A 12,544-nucleotide genomic window follows, 5' to 3' on the forward strand; every position below is an offset into this window, starting at 1 on the left:
GCCCTCCACTCTCCCCTATTTACCTTGGAAAACTTTTGTTATCTGTGGTCTGAAAGGAGGGACGGCTGCTTCCAGTAGGAGGTAGGCTAATACCACGTACACCTCACTGCTACGGCCTCTGGCACACATAACACGTATAAAACCATGCCAAAGTGTCATTGTAGGGACTCATGCTGCTGCTGCATGACTAGTTCCAGAGCTGTGTCTCTTTGAGTATCTCAAATGTGCACAACATATAAAAAATGTCACAAAAAAAAGGGAAAAAAAGAGGGATTCGATTTCTTCAGGAGTCATTTATGCCACAAATATGCGCTTATTTTAGGTCATGGAAAGCATTTTGGACGTCCGCTAAATGCTGGTGTTTTGTCTGCAGTAAATCACAGAGGACGTGAGGCAGTAAGGTACACACCTCCTTGAAGAGCGATGTTGAGGTTTGAGACTCAGGAGGAGTCCAGAATACCTTTGGCCAGACCGTAATTCCACCTATTTTCATAGCAGCTCTGATGCTGTTTATTTTGAAAACATTCCTATTTTTACGGCCGGTCACCGCAGTCGCTTTAAAGTTCTGCCTTTGTGCCTCATTTATCCTGAATCTGCACACAATAGCTTCACAGTCTCAGACACAAAACAACCATCGCTGATATTTTTACACTGTAGATATTTTGTGTCAATCCCTTCGAATGTGAGCAGCCAAAGAAAACAGTGTTTTTTTATTCTTGGCAGGCTGGAAAAGCATCTGAAACACGACACTAACTGAAAAACGTGAGAAACTCCTGGATGCACTAGGTGTTTAAATGGCAAATTAATATCTCCAAAGACAACAAGAACCACTGTTTGATCAAAAACAGAAGGACACATTTGGCAAAAACGTCATAAAACAGAACTTTTTCTTTCCAAATAACATGTCTCCAGCAAACATGAGGAAAAGAAGTGGTGTTTTTAAAGCCAACGTTAAGTCAGAAATCCTTCTGACGCCCTAGAGAGGAGTTTAAAAAGGGCAAAGGGAGAACGCAGGTGATTTATTTGAAAATGTCTGTCAGTGATAATGATGTCATGCTTTCCAGCACATCGCGTCCAGCCTCAATGTGGGATGAAGGAATGTCAAGGACAACGCCAGACACAAGACTCTGATTGTGCCCTGGATCGACGATAAACTTTTTTTCTTACACGCAATACTCTGAAACCCATCTGAAGTGTGTTGCTGTATTGCAGAAGACACTTTTAAAGCATCACAACACATGTAATGAGTCCTCGGAGCGTCTGGTTGTGTTTTTGGGCGACATTTGTCCACACTTTTACTGCCAAACTTCTGAAGACATTCACTCACACGTCCAAGAGCTACGTAAAAACCCTTGATAGGGGAGTGACGAGCAAATCAGTCGAAGCAGGAAGGAGGGGGGGTGCTGACTTATCTCAGGCCTAAGTTATGTGCTGAGGTATCACTGTAGACACTTAGGCACCGAGCAAGAAGAAAAAAAAAAACAGGCTGGGAAACACAGCACCCGCAAGATTGGGAAAGAGACTCCCAAACGCTCTAATGAACTCGCCTTGCTCTCCGAAATATGTCAGACACTTTATCACACAAGAAGCATATTATCTGGGAATTGCAACATAGTTGAATTACAGACATTATGGCACCGCGGGTCTTTATCAAATAAACAATTACCGTATGCAACGACAGCTTGTTTATCCTTTATCTTGATTTATTTACCAAACTGTCTTTTCTCCCCCCCCCCTTAAGGAGCCGATATGAACTGTTATTTAGAAGTTTTTTTCATCCCTAATAAATGTGCAATTTTCCCCCATATTAAAATTTAAGACTGCTGAATGTTCCTCCGTTTTTCGGCGGCGTGCACAGCTAGTTCATTAGCAGAAATGAATAGCGGAGCCCAGCTCATTTAAATTGGCTGTCTTACATGACTTCTCGCCGTACTCTGTTCCTGTCACATGCTTCCAAGAATCATTGACTCTTATTATACATGTAAATGGCTATCATAAAAATAAAAATTTCATTTAAGATTGTTAATGACTTTTTGCAGCAGTCTGGCTTCCTTTAATGATTATACCCTGCCCCCTAATTAAAAGTATTTATCTTTCAAGCATCCGTGACCGAGGCCCCGGCAATCGGAGTCGCTCAACAAAGAGACGATAAGTCAGTCAAGTTTGGGAGGTGTCACCTGGCGGGGATTAGGAGCGTGATAGGGAGGAGGCGTCGCTGCTGAAACGCCATATACACTGATACACTCGGAGTAAGAGTAGCCTCACATGTCTCACATCTGAAACATTGAATCACATCAACCACATTCTGCTGCTTTTCATTTTCTGCAGCAGCTCTCTGCAGGCTTTTTTACATTACTGTAAATATTTTTTGTTGTTTGGCTCAGAGGCAGGACTTTTCTCTAAGCGTGAACCAAATGGTCTCCGTCGCTCACAGAGAAACTGTTTATCGCGTCTGTCTGCTGAGGGAGCATCATCGGGGCTCCGCCGTCAGACCTGGCTCAAGCACTGTTTGCACGCCGCTTCGTGGGGTTTGTTTAAGTCTACTCGGGCACCAGATGGGTGGGGTTTACGGCGTAAGACGACACCGCGAGTGGCAGGATGTGCACACATTCGCTGTGAAGTATCTGGAAGTCAGCTTAGTGGTAGCTTTGGTGATTGACGGCTCACCTGAACCCCACACATCTGGTGGAGAACAAAGGCTAGATGTGTTTTAGTGCCAGAAATATTGAAAAGTTATTTTATCATTTTATGGGCCCTTTTGTGCTTCTTAGAGGTCACGTGTCTCACACCACAAATAGTATAGTTTGGAAGTCCAGACACTCACCAGTACCGTCGACGGAGGCACTCAGCATGTCGTTGTCAGGCCAGATGTGCTCCACGCCGCTGTCCCTCATCTCGTCGTCCTCCTCCTCCTTGGTCAGCAGACCGTGGCTCTCGGCACGCGGCGAGGCCTCCGGGTTGGTGAGGCTGGCCGGGCTGCCCCCGCCGTTGATCAGGGGGTCTTCCTCGGACACCGGCAGCTTGTCCTCCTCCTCCGTCTCTGAGCCCGTCTCCACCACATTCTCGTAGTTCAGAGCTGTAACACACAGAGACACAAAGGAAGGTCAGCACAGGAGAGGCATAACGTGGTGTAACGTTATATATGACCGAGGGACGGGGTGGCAGCTCGTAATGATATTGATGAAGGAATGTAGGCGTAGACTTTGGAAACATAAAGTGACAGAGGAATCTGAGAAGGGATTTGACTTGTTTTGGAAATTGAGGTTTATTCCCAGATTAAAAAGGTCACCCCACATCACTGCTCGGTCCAAGGCGTAGGCGCTTCTCTTTTTTTTTTTTTGTGGGTTACACCCCAATTACAGCATCCGCGACTGGAATCTGTGACTGAACCGCAGCGGTGGGCAGACAGCTGTCGAGGAGATGCGAGCCAAAATAGCCACTAATTTTCAGTCCTGCTCACATGCCTGGGATGCCAACGAGCTGCACCTTTCAGGACGGCTCTGCTGCCGGAGCATAGCCGCCACGTCTGAGATGCTCCGCATAGCTCGCACAATATGACAAATGTTGTTGCTATGCATACAAAAGGCTTAACCTATAGTCATTTAGATTATTCAGCACATGTGCCCCTTGGATGTCTTCACATTTGCATCGTTCAGTGAACTGTGAACATAAATGTTTCCTAACATATGAAAATATAATGATAGGACTTGAGGCCTATTGAGGAGGTAGACTCACACACACACAAACACACACACACACACACTCAAAAGCAGCATCAGCAGGGCCCGCCCGCTTCCATAACACCAACACATATGTCTGCTTTTCTTAAAATAGACGGCCTGTAAATGAATAAGGGGCTGTGAACTCAATCAAAGGTGGCTCGCATGCAAATTAGTCACCAACATCGGCAGGTTCGCCGCAGCGTAAATCGTGGCAGAAACGGGTACGTCAGAAGACTAACTGGCGGGGGCGCAGATGGAGCGCGAGGCGAGCCAGAAGCATGGCATCAACACGGGGACACACCTCATTGGCAGCTTGTGCAAGAATGTTCTGCGGTGGGAGCCGATCATGGGAGGACCCAGACTTTGAGCCACCATGGCGAAGAAGCTTTTTAATGTGTTGAATTTATGTTTCTGAGCAATAAAAAAAGCTGCAGCACGCTCATAAGTCTGTGGTGGAAATCAACACATTTATATCTAATAGATTGTTTTATAAATGGTGTTTAATATGCAGCATTTTACGTGCCATATTTTGTCCTGAAAGTGTCGCTGCCTCTTGAACTTCCCCAGAATCAAGAAGTCCATGCATGACATTATCCATATGAAAAGATAAGCCTCCCCACATCTCCTCCTAACACGTCTCCCTACGATTGACTGGTCCGCACTTGCCTTCAGCGAACAACTGCACAACAGGTGCAAATTAAAATGAAAACAGGGCTTTCAAACGTGGGAGGGGAGGCAGGCGGGAGGGAGGAGGAGGAGGAGGGAGGAGGAGGAGGAGGAGGAGGAGGAGGAGGGTGGGAGTGCGGTGACCTGCCTCGAATACCAATCGACGGAAGAAACAAAACCTTTTCAAGAGGTGTGATCACAAGGGTTTAGGCAAGTTCAGACTCAGTAATGCTCCTTGGAGATGACAAAAAAGGCAGCGGAGGCTGGAGACCAGGAGACGTTAGGACTCCTGGGTGGTCCACCTTGGTACAACTCATATTGTGCTTTTATTTGAAAGGATATATATTGAAAGAGGGAACCTGTTTAGCTTCACATATTGATGATTGAAACTTGGGAATCAACGCAAAACAATAAAATGATCATTTGAGGCCCGTCAGACCTGAGTTTTCTCAGCCATGTCCCATCAGCTCTGTGTCCCCCAGCCTCCAGAGGAGGGAGGGGGCTGGTAGAACAAAAGGCCAAGAGGCTTGGGAAGCTATCAACCCGTCGCTGTGAACCTGATCTCTGGATGCAGATTCAATGACGGCGGAGCAGGGGCCGGCTGAATGAAATTATCTAAGGCTGGACAGGTTTTAAAGGGCCTATTCTTCCCCAATAAAAGGAGCGAGGGAGCTTCTTTTTGTTTAGCAACACATCCACCGCGGCAACGCACACCGTTCTGACTCCCACATGCACCATTGTGGATCAAACTTTTCAGGGCATGATTGAGAAAAAAAAGTCCAAAGTGGAGCCTTCATTTTTATTTCTGTCTCCTGCTGTTTTTTCTCCCGTGACGTCTTGTTCTCAAGTTTCTGAACACATTTAAGCGTGGGGGCGTTGAACTGTCTACAGTAGACGCAATCTACTGTCTCCTCCGCATTCAACGTATACCTCCAAGAAGGCGAAATGACAGTGGGGTGCTCGTCAAGTCAAACGCGTAGTATTAACGTCAAGAAAGCCGCCATTGTTTAGGTGCCACCGCTGACAAGAGCCTTGAAGAAGCATCTATTGGTATTGTGTCACGCAACAAAGTAATTCTAACCTACTAATATTTCGCAGGCAGTTATTTCGCCGCCCTCCCCCCCCTTCCAAACCTCGCTCTTAATCAGCCTTTTGTGCTGCTGAGGAGAGAGAAAGACAAAGAAAAGATAATGTTTACTCCTTTTCTTACCTTAAGTGTCATCCTCAACAAAAGCATCTGACGTCTTACAAACTCCTGCTACCTGTTTGCTTTCTTTTTTATTCCTCCCGCCGTTTAAAGGTAAATAAAAGGAGCCTCTTTGACTTGCAGATAATTAAAATGACACATGTAACAGCGTTGTTTAATACGGGGTTTTAAACTATCTGACATAACCCTTTCACAGCCCTGGCATTATGGTGTCACTCAGAGAGAGCACAGAGAGGAGAGGAATATTGTGTATTGATTAGGATGGCTGGAAGCATCAGCGGTGACAGAGCAGAGAGCAAAGTCTTATTAAAATCCCATCATTTCTTTCATGAAGATAAATACAGAAGCTGTGGCAGTTGTATTCTGCATATACTGAGAAGAATTAATCTGAAATCTGAAATGATTGTGTTTACAAAGCTTCAGGTTTGACAGCCACCGAATGGCTCCAGTGATCAAAACAGCCTTTAATGCCTCTCCGTCTGACCACACGCTGCATTCAAAGACACCCAAAGTCACTCGGAGGAACACGCGGCCACCGAGTCGTGCTTTTGATAATGACCCCATGCATCTGTTTGTGGAGAAACTTTGCGTGGTATGTATGCCAGGAATCTCTTTCAAGCTGAGAGTCAGAAAATGAGCTTGTGTTCACATTTGTTGAACGGGAATTTACTTTTAGGTCTTGTAGAGGTGATGAAATGTAAAGTGCCAGGTTTCATTACCCTCATATTCAGTAATACAACACCATTAAACTAAAGAGAAAGGAGAGTTTTAGATATTTAGGTACCCTTACAACTAAACTGCATAACCAAATGAGAGAACTTTTCTCCTATTTAAAACATATTTAAACGTAATAATCTTCCCTTCTGCAGCTCTAAAAGCCGAGTTCAGAGGTGCTACACCTGCACTCTGCCGAGGAAAACCATTTGACAACGCTAACAGGTATAATCACATTTATTTAACACTCCCAGAGTAGTCGTCCAGCGCCCAGAGGAGGCTGCACTAACAGCCTTCCTGCCAGAGAGAAGGAGAGCTCTTTCTGTCGGTGGAGGTGATGGCTGCAGGGAGAATGACTAACACCCACGTTGGCGCTCTCACGCTAACCCCGGCTGACTTTTTAGTCGAGTGTCGGGGCTTAGCTCCAGGTGACACGCTCGGCCTCCTACGCCGATAATGAGCCAGGACATTCTCCCTATTGGACGATAACTGCTCACGCTCGCTCCCTGTCTCATGAATGTGAGCCAAGCGGATCACCTGGATGACTGCGAGGGAGATGGGGGAGCAGTGTGTGTGTGTGTGTGTGTGGGAGGGCATTAAGGTGGAAGCGAGGTCGCTGCCTCGTGGCTACGGCCGGCGGTAGTGGATTCTCATGATGACCTTTTGTCTGCCATTGTTCCTGTCTGCAACAGTTTAAACACTTCCTCGGGTAAGTCTTACTCCTGTCTGATGGAAACCTCACACCTACATGAAGACACTTTACATTAACTACTTATTCTTTTACGGACTCTTGGTTGCTTTTTCTTTTGCTTTTTGTCACCGTTTTTTATTAGGGCTGTCAAAGTTAATGCGATAATAACACGTTAACGCAAATTCGTTTTTAATACCACTAATTTCTTTATCGCCACTTCGCAATTTTTAGGTTGTAGCGGGCTCAGTTTTAAAGCTAGAGTGAAGATCCTGGCATCATATGAAACTAGAAAACCTAATGAATCCATCGGTACCAACCATGTCGCACTGACACACTGACAGCTGTTGTTGCCTGTTGGGCTGCAGTTTGCCAGGTTATGATTTGAGCATTTTGTTTTATGTTAAATGCAGTACCTGTGAGGGTTTCTGGACAATATCTGTCATTGTTTTGTGTTGTTAATTGATTTACAATAATAAATATATACATACATTTGCATAAAGCAGCATATTTGTCCACTCCCATGTTAATAAGAGTATTAAATACTTGACAAATCTCCCTTTAAGGTACATTTTGAACAGATAAATAATCGATTGACGGCCCTATTCTTGATATATTCTTGTATTTGCCTCTAACACAAGCAGCCCGTTCTCATTCACTGAGGCTTTGTCACGGCGGTCAGCATTCAAGCGTAACTACAATGTAAACCTATCCACGTCAATATTAAACACTCAGGGAAAGTGCTGGCCATATTCCTTGGAATAAAACGCTTAAATAACTACCCAAAATGAATCAGGAGCGGCTCCTCAACCATAAGGCATATAAGCATATATACGGTCTCTTTTGAAAGGTAAGAAGATAAGAAATATGAATTAATTGTAAGTAACTTAAACTGAACTTACGTTTCAGTTTCACGTTACAATCAGCTGTTCATTGGTGTCCCGTGTTCACAACGTCAAGCCACATTTAAACTGTACAAATATAGTTATTTTAAACACAACCATGTTTTTCTTTTGTTGCCTGTACCTAAGCAAGTGTTTTTGTTTAATTCACGACATTAAGAACGGGTTTACTTCGACCGATGAGTCTGACAAAGACGCTGCCATCGAGAAGTAAAACCTTTTATAAAATATTTGTTAGTAATTACAGATTAAGACACAAAAAAACATCTATTTATAGGAGAAAATAAAATTCAGATGAAGCAAAACACAGTTGGCTTTAACTGTTTGACCAAACTAAACTTTTAAAGATTAAATGTTTAAAATAAATCCTCCTCAGGTAATGATTTTCCCTCAGTGCCATGTAGGAATGGACTGAAACCCAGAGTGACGCCAGACAAAAGAATAGCAGACATGTTTGGATATTTTGTGCTATCTTGTCTCAGTATAATGGTGCGACGGAGCACAAGGGGCAAATCAGGGCCAAGTCGGTGAAAGGACGGTGGCAGAGGGCAAACAAAAGCCCTGAAAGGAGACAGAGAGAGAGTGAGGGGTGAGGGGAGGGGGCGAGACGATGAATGGTGAAAACTCAGTGAAGTGTAAACGCAACCTGGGAGTGTGTGTGTGTGTGTGTCTGTCTGGCCAGTGTGTGTGTGTGTGCGTATAGAGGGGGGAGGGGTGTCGCTGAAAAGTGAAGTGTTTGACTGATATGAGTTGTTCAGCACGACGACTTCTCTCTTTAAATTAAGAGGAAACAACAGTGAAATAAGTCTCTCTGCAAGCATCAAGAAACATAATTCACATTAATAAGTCTAATAAATTAGTTAAATAAAACCCTGACTGTTTTAAAGCCCAATAAACTAAAGTATTACTAAAGTAATCAGCATCTTCCAGGAGGGTAAAAACCTCTCAAACTGAATACAAAAGTAGTCTGAAGCTGCACATCTCCTCTTCTAGCTGCATCGACGGGTAAACAGTTCATTAGAATAGAATAGAAAATACTTTACTGTGTACTTTTTGCAGACAAAAGGAAGAAATTTGTGTTTGGTTTGCATGTGCAAAAACTGCTATTAAAAAGACAACATATCACATCCAGACAGGACACATTAAAACACATTTACAGGTACCAGGACTCAATCAAGGTTAAATAAATAGATATAAAGTGCTGTGTCTGTCCTCACAGATTAAGACAAGGAGAAATTATTTTTTTAATATGTTTTTCTTTGCTCAAGGCACTCGTATGGGGCAGAAAAGTGGTGCTTTTAAAAGGTATGGCTGTGGTCATCTAAGATCTAATTCAACATTTACAACCCGAACTGTAGTTACAACACTAAAACTTCCATTTAACAAAATGTTTTTTAGGGTGGTGGCATCATAAAATATGGTGACAGACGTTCAAAACTTCACTGGCAAACCTCAACAGAAGACACTATTTTGCAAGGTCCATATCCATATTGTTGTGCGACGGTATAAACAGAATTATGACAGTGACAAATTTAGAAACAGCAAAAAATCACTGCATTGTGAAATAGGAAAGTTTGGGATTCGGTGTGGATAAACTCATAGACATGATTTTAAATTGACGTGCGATTTATTCACATGAATTATGTTCGTTTGGTCTGAGAAGACCTTTAGACCTTTAAATGTTTCTCTTTAAACCCCCGACAGTACATATAACACACCTAAATGATTTAAACTTCCAGCACGTCGTCGCCACGCATCCGTCACCTCGCCGCTGGGTTTTGTCCGTGAGGAGACCCTCGCAGCAGCTCTGACTCTAATTCAATTAAAGTCCCATTTATTTGCGGAGGAGGCCGGAGCAACAGGCTGGGAGGGGGGCGGGGGGGAGAGAGAGCGAGGCACAGAAAGCTGCAAGGTTTGCTCAACAGCTCAGAGGTCCCACCTTTGCTGGGTCCTGCATGGATTCACCATCTGTGCCCCCCTTCCTCCTCCTCCTCCTCCTCCTCCTCCTCCTCCCCCAGCTCACACATGTTCCTGCCTCCAACAAATGTTCGAAGTAAACCCCCCCCACCTCCCTCCTCTACCTCCTCCTCCTCCTCGTCACACAAGCCAAAGAAGAAGAATAAAAAAGACACACAAAAGCTTCCCCTGGCTGCCCTCAGGACTCCCAGGCCAGGAGAGTGGGAGGGAGGATTGAGAGAGGAAGAGGAGGAAGGGGAGGAAGGGGAGGCAGAGGGGAGCCACTGAGGGTTATATATTTTATCCTGGCTCAGGTGAGCCTCCTGATGTTACCCTGACACACGTCAAGCAACGGCAAGAGGGGCGAAAAAAACGGTTAAAATTAGAAAATTTAATTTATTTGATAATTTCCCAGAATAATTAGAGTTAATATGGGTTAATTAATATGCAAATCTCTCAGCAGATGTTCGGCAGCAAGGCAGCGCGCGGCGGAGGAAAAACAGCCCCCTTCTACTTTCTCCTGCCTGGTTTTGGCTGTCAGTTATTGGGCCGTAATTACTGTAACTAACCAAATACACACTGAGGAGGGAAAAAAAGAAAACGTTTGCCGGGTGAACTGCTTCCAGTTTTGGAGTCGACGCAGGCGAAGCGCTGCTTCTCACACACATAAGAGAGACCATCGCTAATTTCCCCTCCACTATAAAGGCCCTTTTTATGCTCCCAGCTGAATGAATGCAGCGAGCACTTTAAACTATTTGCGGGGCTTTGTGTGTGTGTGTGCGTGTGTGTGTATATATAAATGTAAAGAAGAAGAAGAAGCAGCGACTACGGTGACAAGAGCACCTGCACGTTAATATAGACGAGCTAATAAAGCAGATGTGAGGAATCTGTCTCGCCATAATAAAAGCACGGGCTCGTGTGTGTTTACGTGTTTGCAGCTGAATACTGATAAACATGCATATATTAATATGAAATGCTGCAGCGGGGATTTTGTAAAAAAATAGCAAAAAATAAAACACATTTTAGTTTTAATTGAAGTTTTTGGGCATCTTAGTTGTTGCTTTTTTATTTTGTTAAATTCACTAACAAATTCTATGTTTCCCAAACATGAACATAACGCAAATCTGCATAATTTGTACACTTTTATTTAATAATTTAACAATTAATCCGTCAGTTAATCGACAGAAAAAAAAATCCACAACAAATTTGTCTGGTTGTTGAGAAAATAGGTCAAATATTCACCGGTTTTAAACATTAATCAGCTTTTAAAATGTGAGAATTTGCTGTTTTTTTCTGTTTTAAATTTAATATTTTTTAATTTTAAACTGTTTTATAAAGACGTTACTCTTTAAAAAAAGCTCTGGGGGCTTAAAATGCACATTTTTCTCAAAATAAATCAAATAAAATAAATAATCAACAACAAATTTGATTGAATGTTTAAGTCAAATATTCACAGGTTTTAAATATTCACCCAATTTTAAATAATTGTAAATTGAATATCTTTAAATTTCAGATTGTTTACTTTGAGATCTGGAAGCTTACGACAAGCATTTTTCTCTATTTTCTGACTATTTATAGACAAATAGACTCGATCAAGTAATCAAAAAATAAAATAATCACTAGTTGCAACCGTAGAATTTCTAAAATTCTAAATTCTGTTCTAGAATTTAATAATGAATCCGTCATCAACAACAAATTTGATTGATTATTTAAGTAATTTTTGAGCAAACAGGTGAAATATTTACTTACATTTTTATGTTTCTATTTTATGTAATTATAAATTGAATATCTTTAAATTTTAAACAGTTTTTAAAGATGTCACCCTGAGCTCTGGGGGTTTAAAATAGACATTTTTCTCTATATTCTTAGACTTCATATACATTTTATAGACTAAATAATTGATCAGTTAATCTAAAAAAACAATCTAGAGATTCATGGATAATGAAAATAATCACTAGTTTTAGCCCTAGAAGGAAGAATTTCTAAATTCTGTTTCATAATTTAATAATTAATACATCATCAACAACAAATTTGACTGAACGTTTAAGTCATTTTTGAGCAAACAGGTGAAATATTCACAGGTTTCCTATTTTACATCATTTTAAATTGAATATCTTTAAATTCTTGACTGTTTTTAAGACGTCACTTTGAGCTCTGGGAGCTACTTTCTGACATTTTACAGACTAAATAATTGATCAATTCATCTAAAAAAGAATCAAGATATTCATTGATAATGGGAATAATCAGCAGGATGAAGAATCTCTCTCGTCTGGTTTGTATTCTTGTGGGAGGAGGGAAGGGTTACCTTTAATAGAAAGATTTAATTCATGAATTCTCCCCTGGGGAGGGAGGAAAATATAAGAGCCTATCTCAGGGTTCTCCTGTGGTCAGCTCTCTTCAATAATAATGTGTTTCCGATAGCAGCCAGTGTGTGTGTGTGTGTGTGTGTGTGTGTGTGTGTGTGTGTACGCCAAAAGACTGTTATCTAAATCGTTCCTCTTTCTCTACGGCCTCTCTTCCTCCTCCTCCTCCTCCTCCTCCTCCTCCTGCCCAGTCTCAAAGGGACACCGTGGCTCAATGCCATGAGTCCACGCCCCGGCCTCCACACACACACACACACACACACCTACATCGAGCAGCAACATGCATTCATAAAAATAGACGCACACACTCACACATGAGGACGCGG

At 42.6% G+C, this 12,544-nt stretch overlaps 1 protein-coding gene across 4 annotated transcripts in view; it reads right to left on the reverse strand.

The window, feature by feature from the left end:
• Positions 1–12,544, reverse strand: part of zeb2b (zinc finger E-box binding homeobox 2b) — an 88,480-nt gene that overhangs the window by 20,368 nt on the left and 55,568 nt on the right. For 2 of the 4 annotated variants that reach the window (XM_037762438.1, XM_037762440.1), the window contains one exon: positions 2,825–3,076. In XM_037762438.1, the coding sequence (XP_037618366.1) occupies positions 2,825–3,076 (252 nt within the window). Of the gene's footprint in view, positions 1–2,824; positions 3,080–12,544 lie in introns of all 4 variants that reach the window. The other 2 variants (XM_037762439.1, XM_037762437.1) reach the window with 1 other exon arrangement.

This window comes from Sebastes umbrosus, chromosome 24 (genome assembly GCF_015220745.1).
Source record: "Sebastes umbrosus isolate fSebUmb1 chromosome 24, fSebUmb1.pri, whole genome shotgun sequence".
Lineage (NCBI taxonomy): Eukaryota > Metazoa > Chordata > Actinopteri > Perciformes > Sebastidae > Sebastes > Sebastes umbrosus.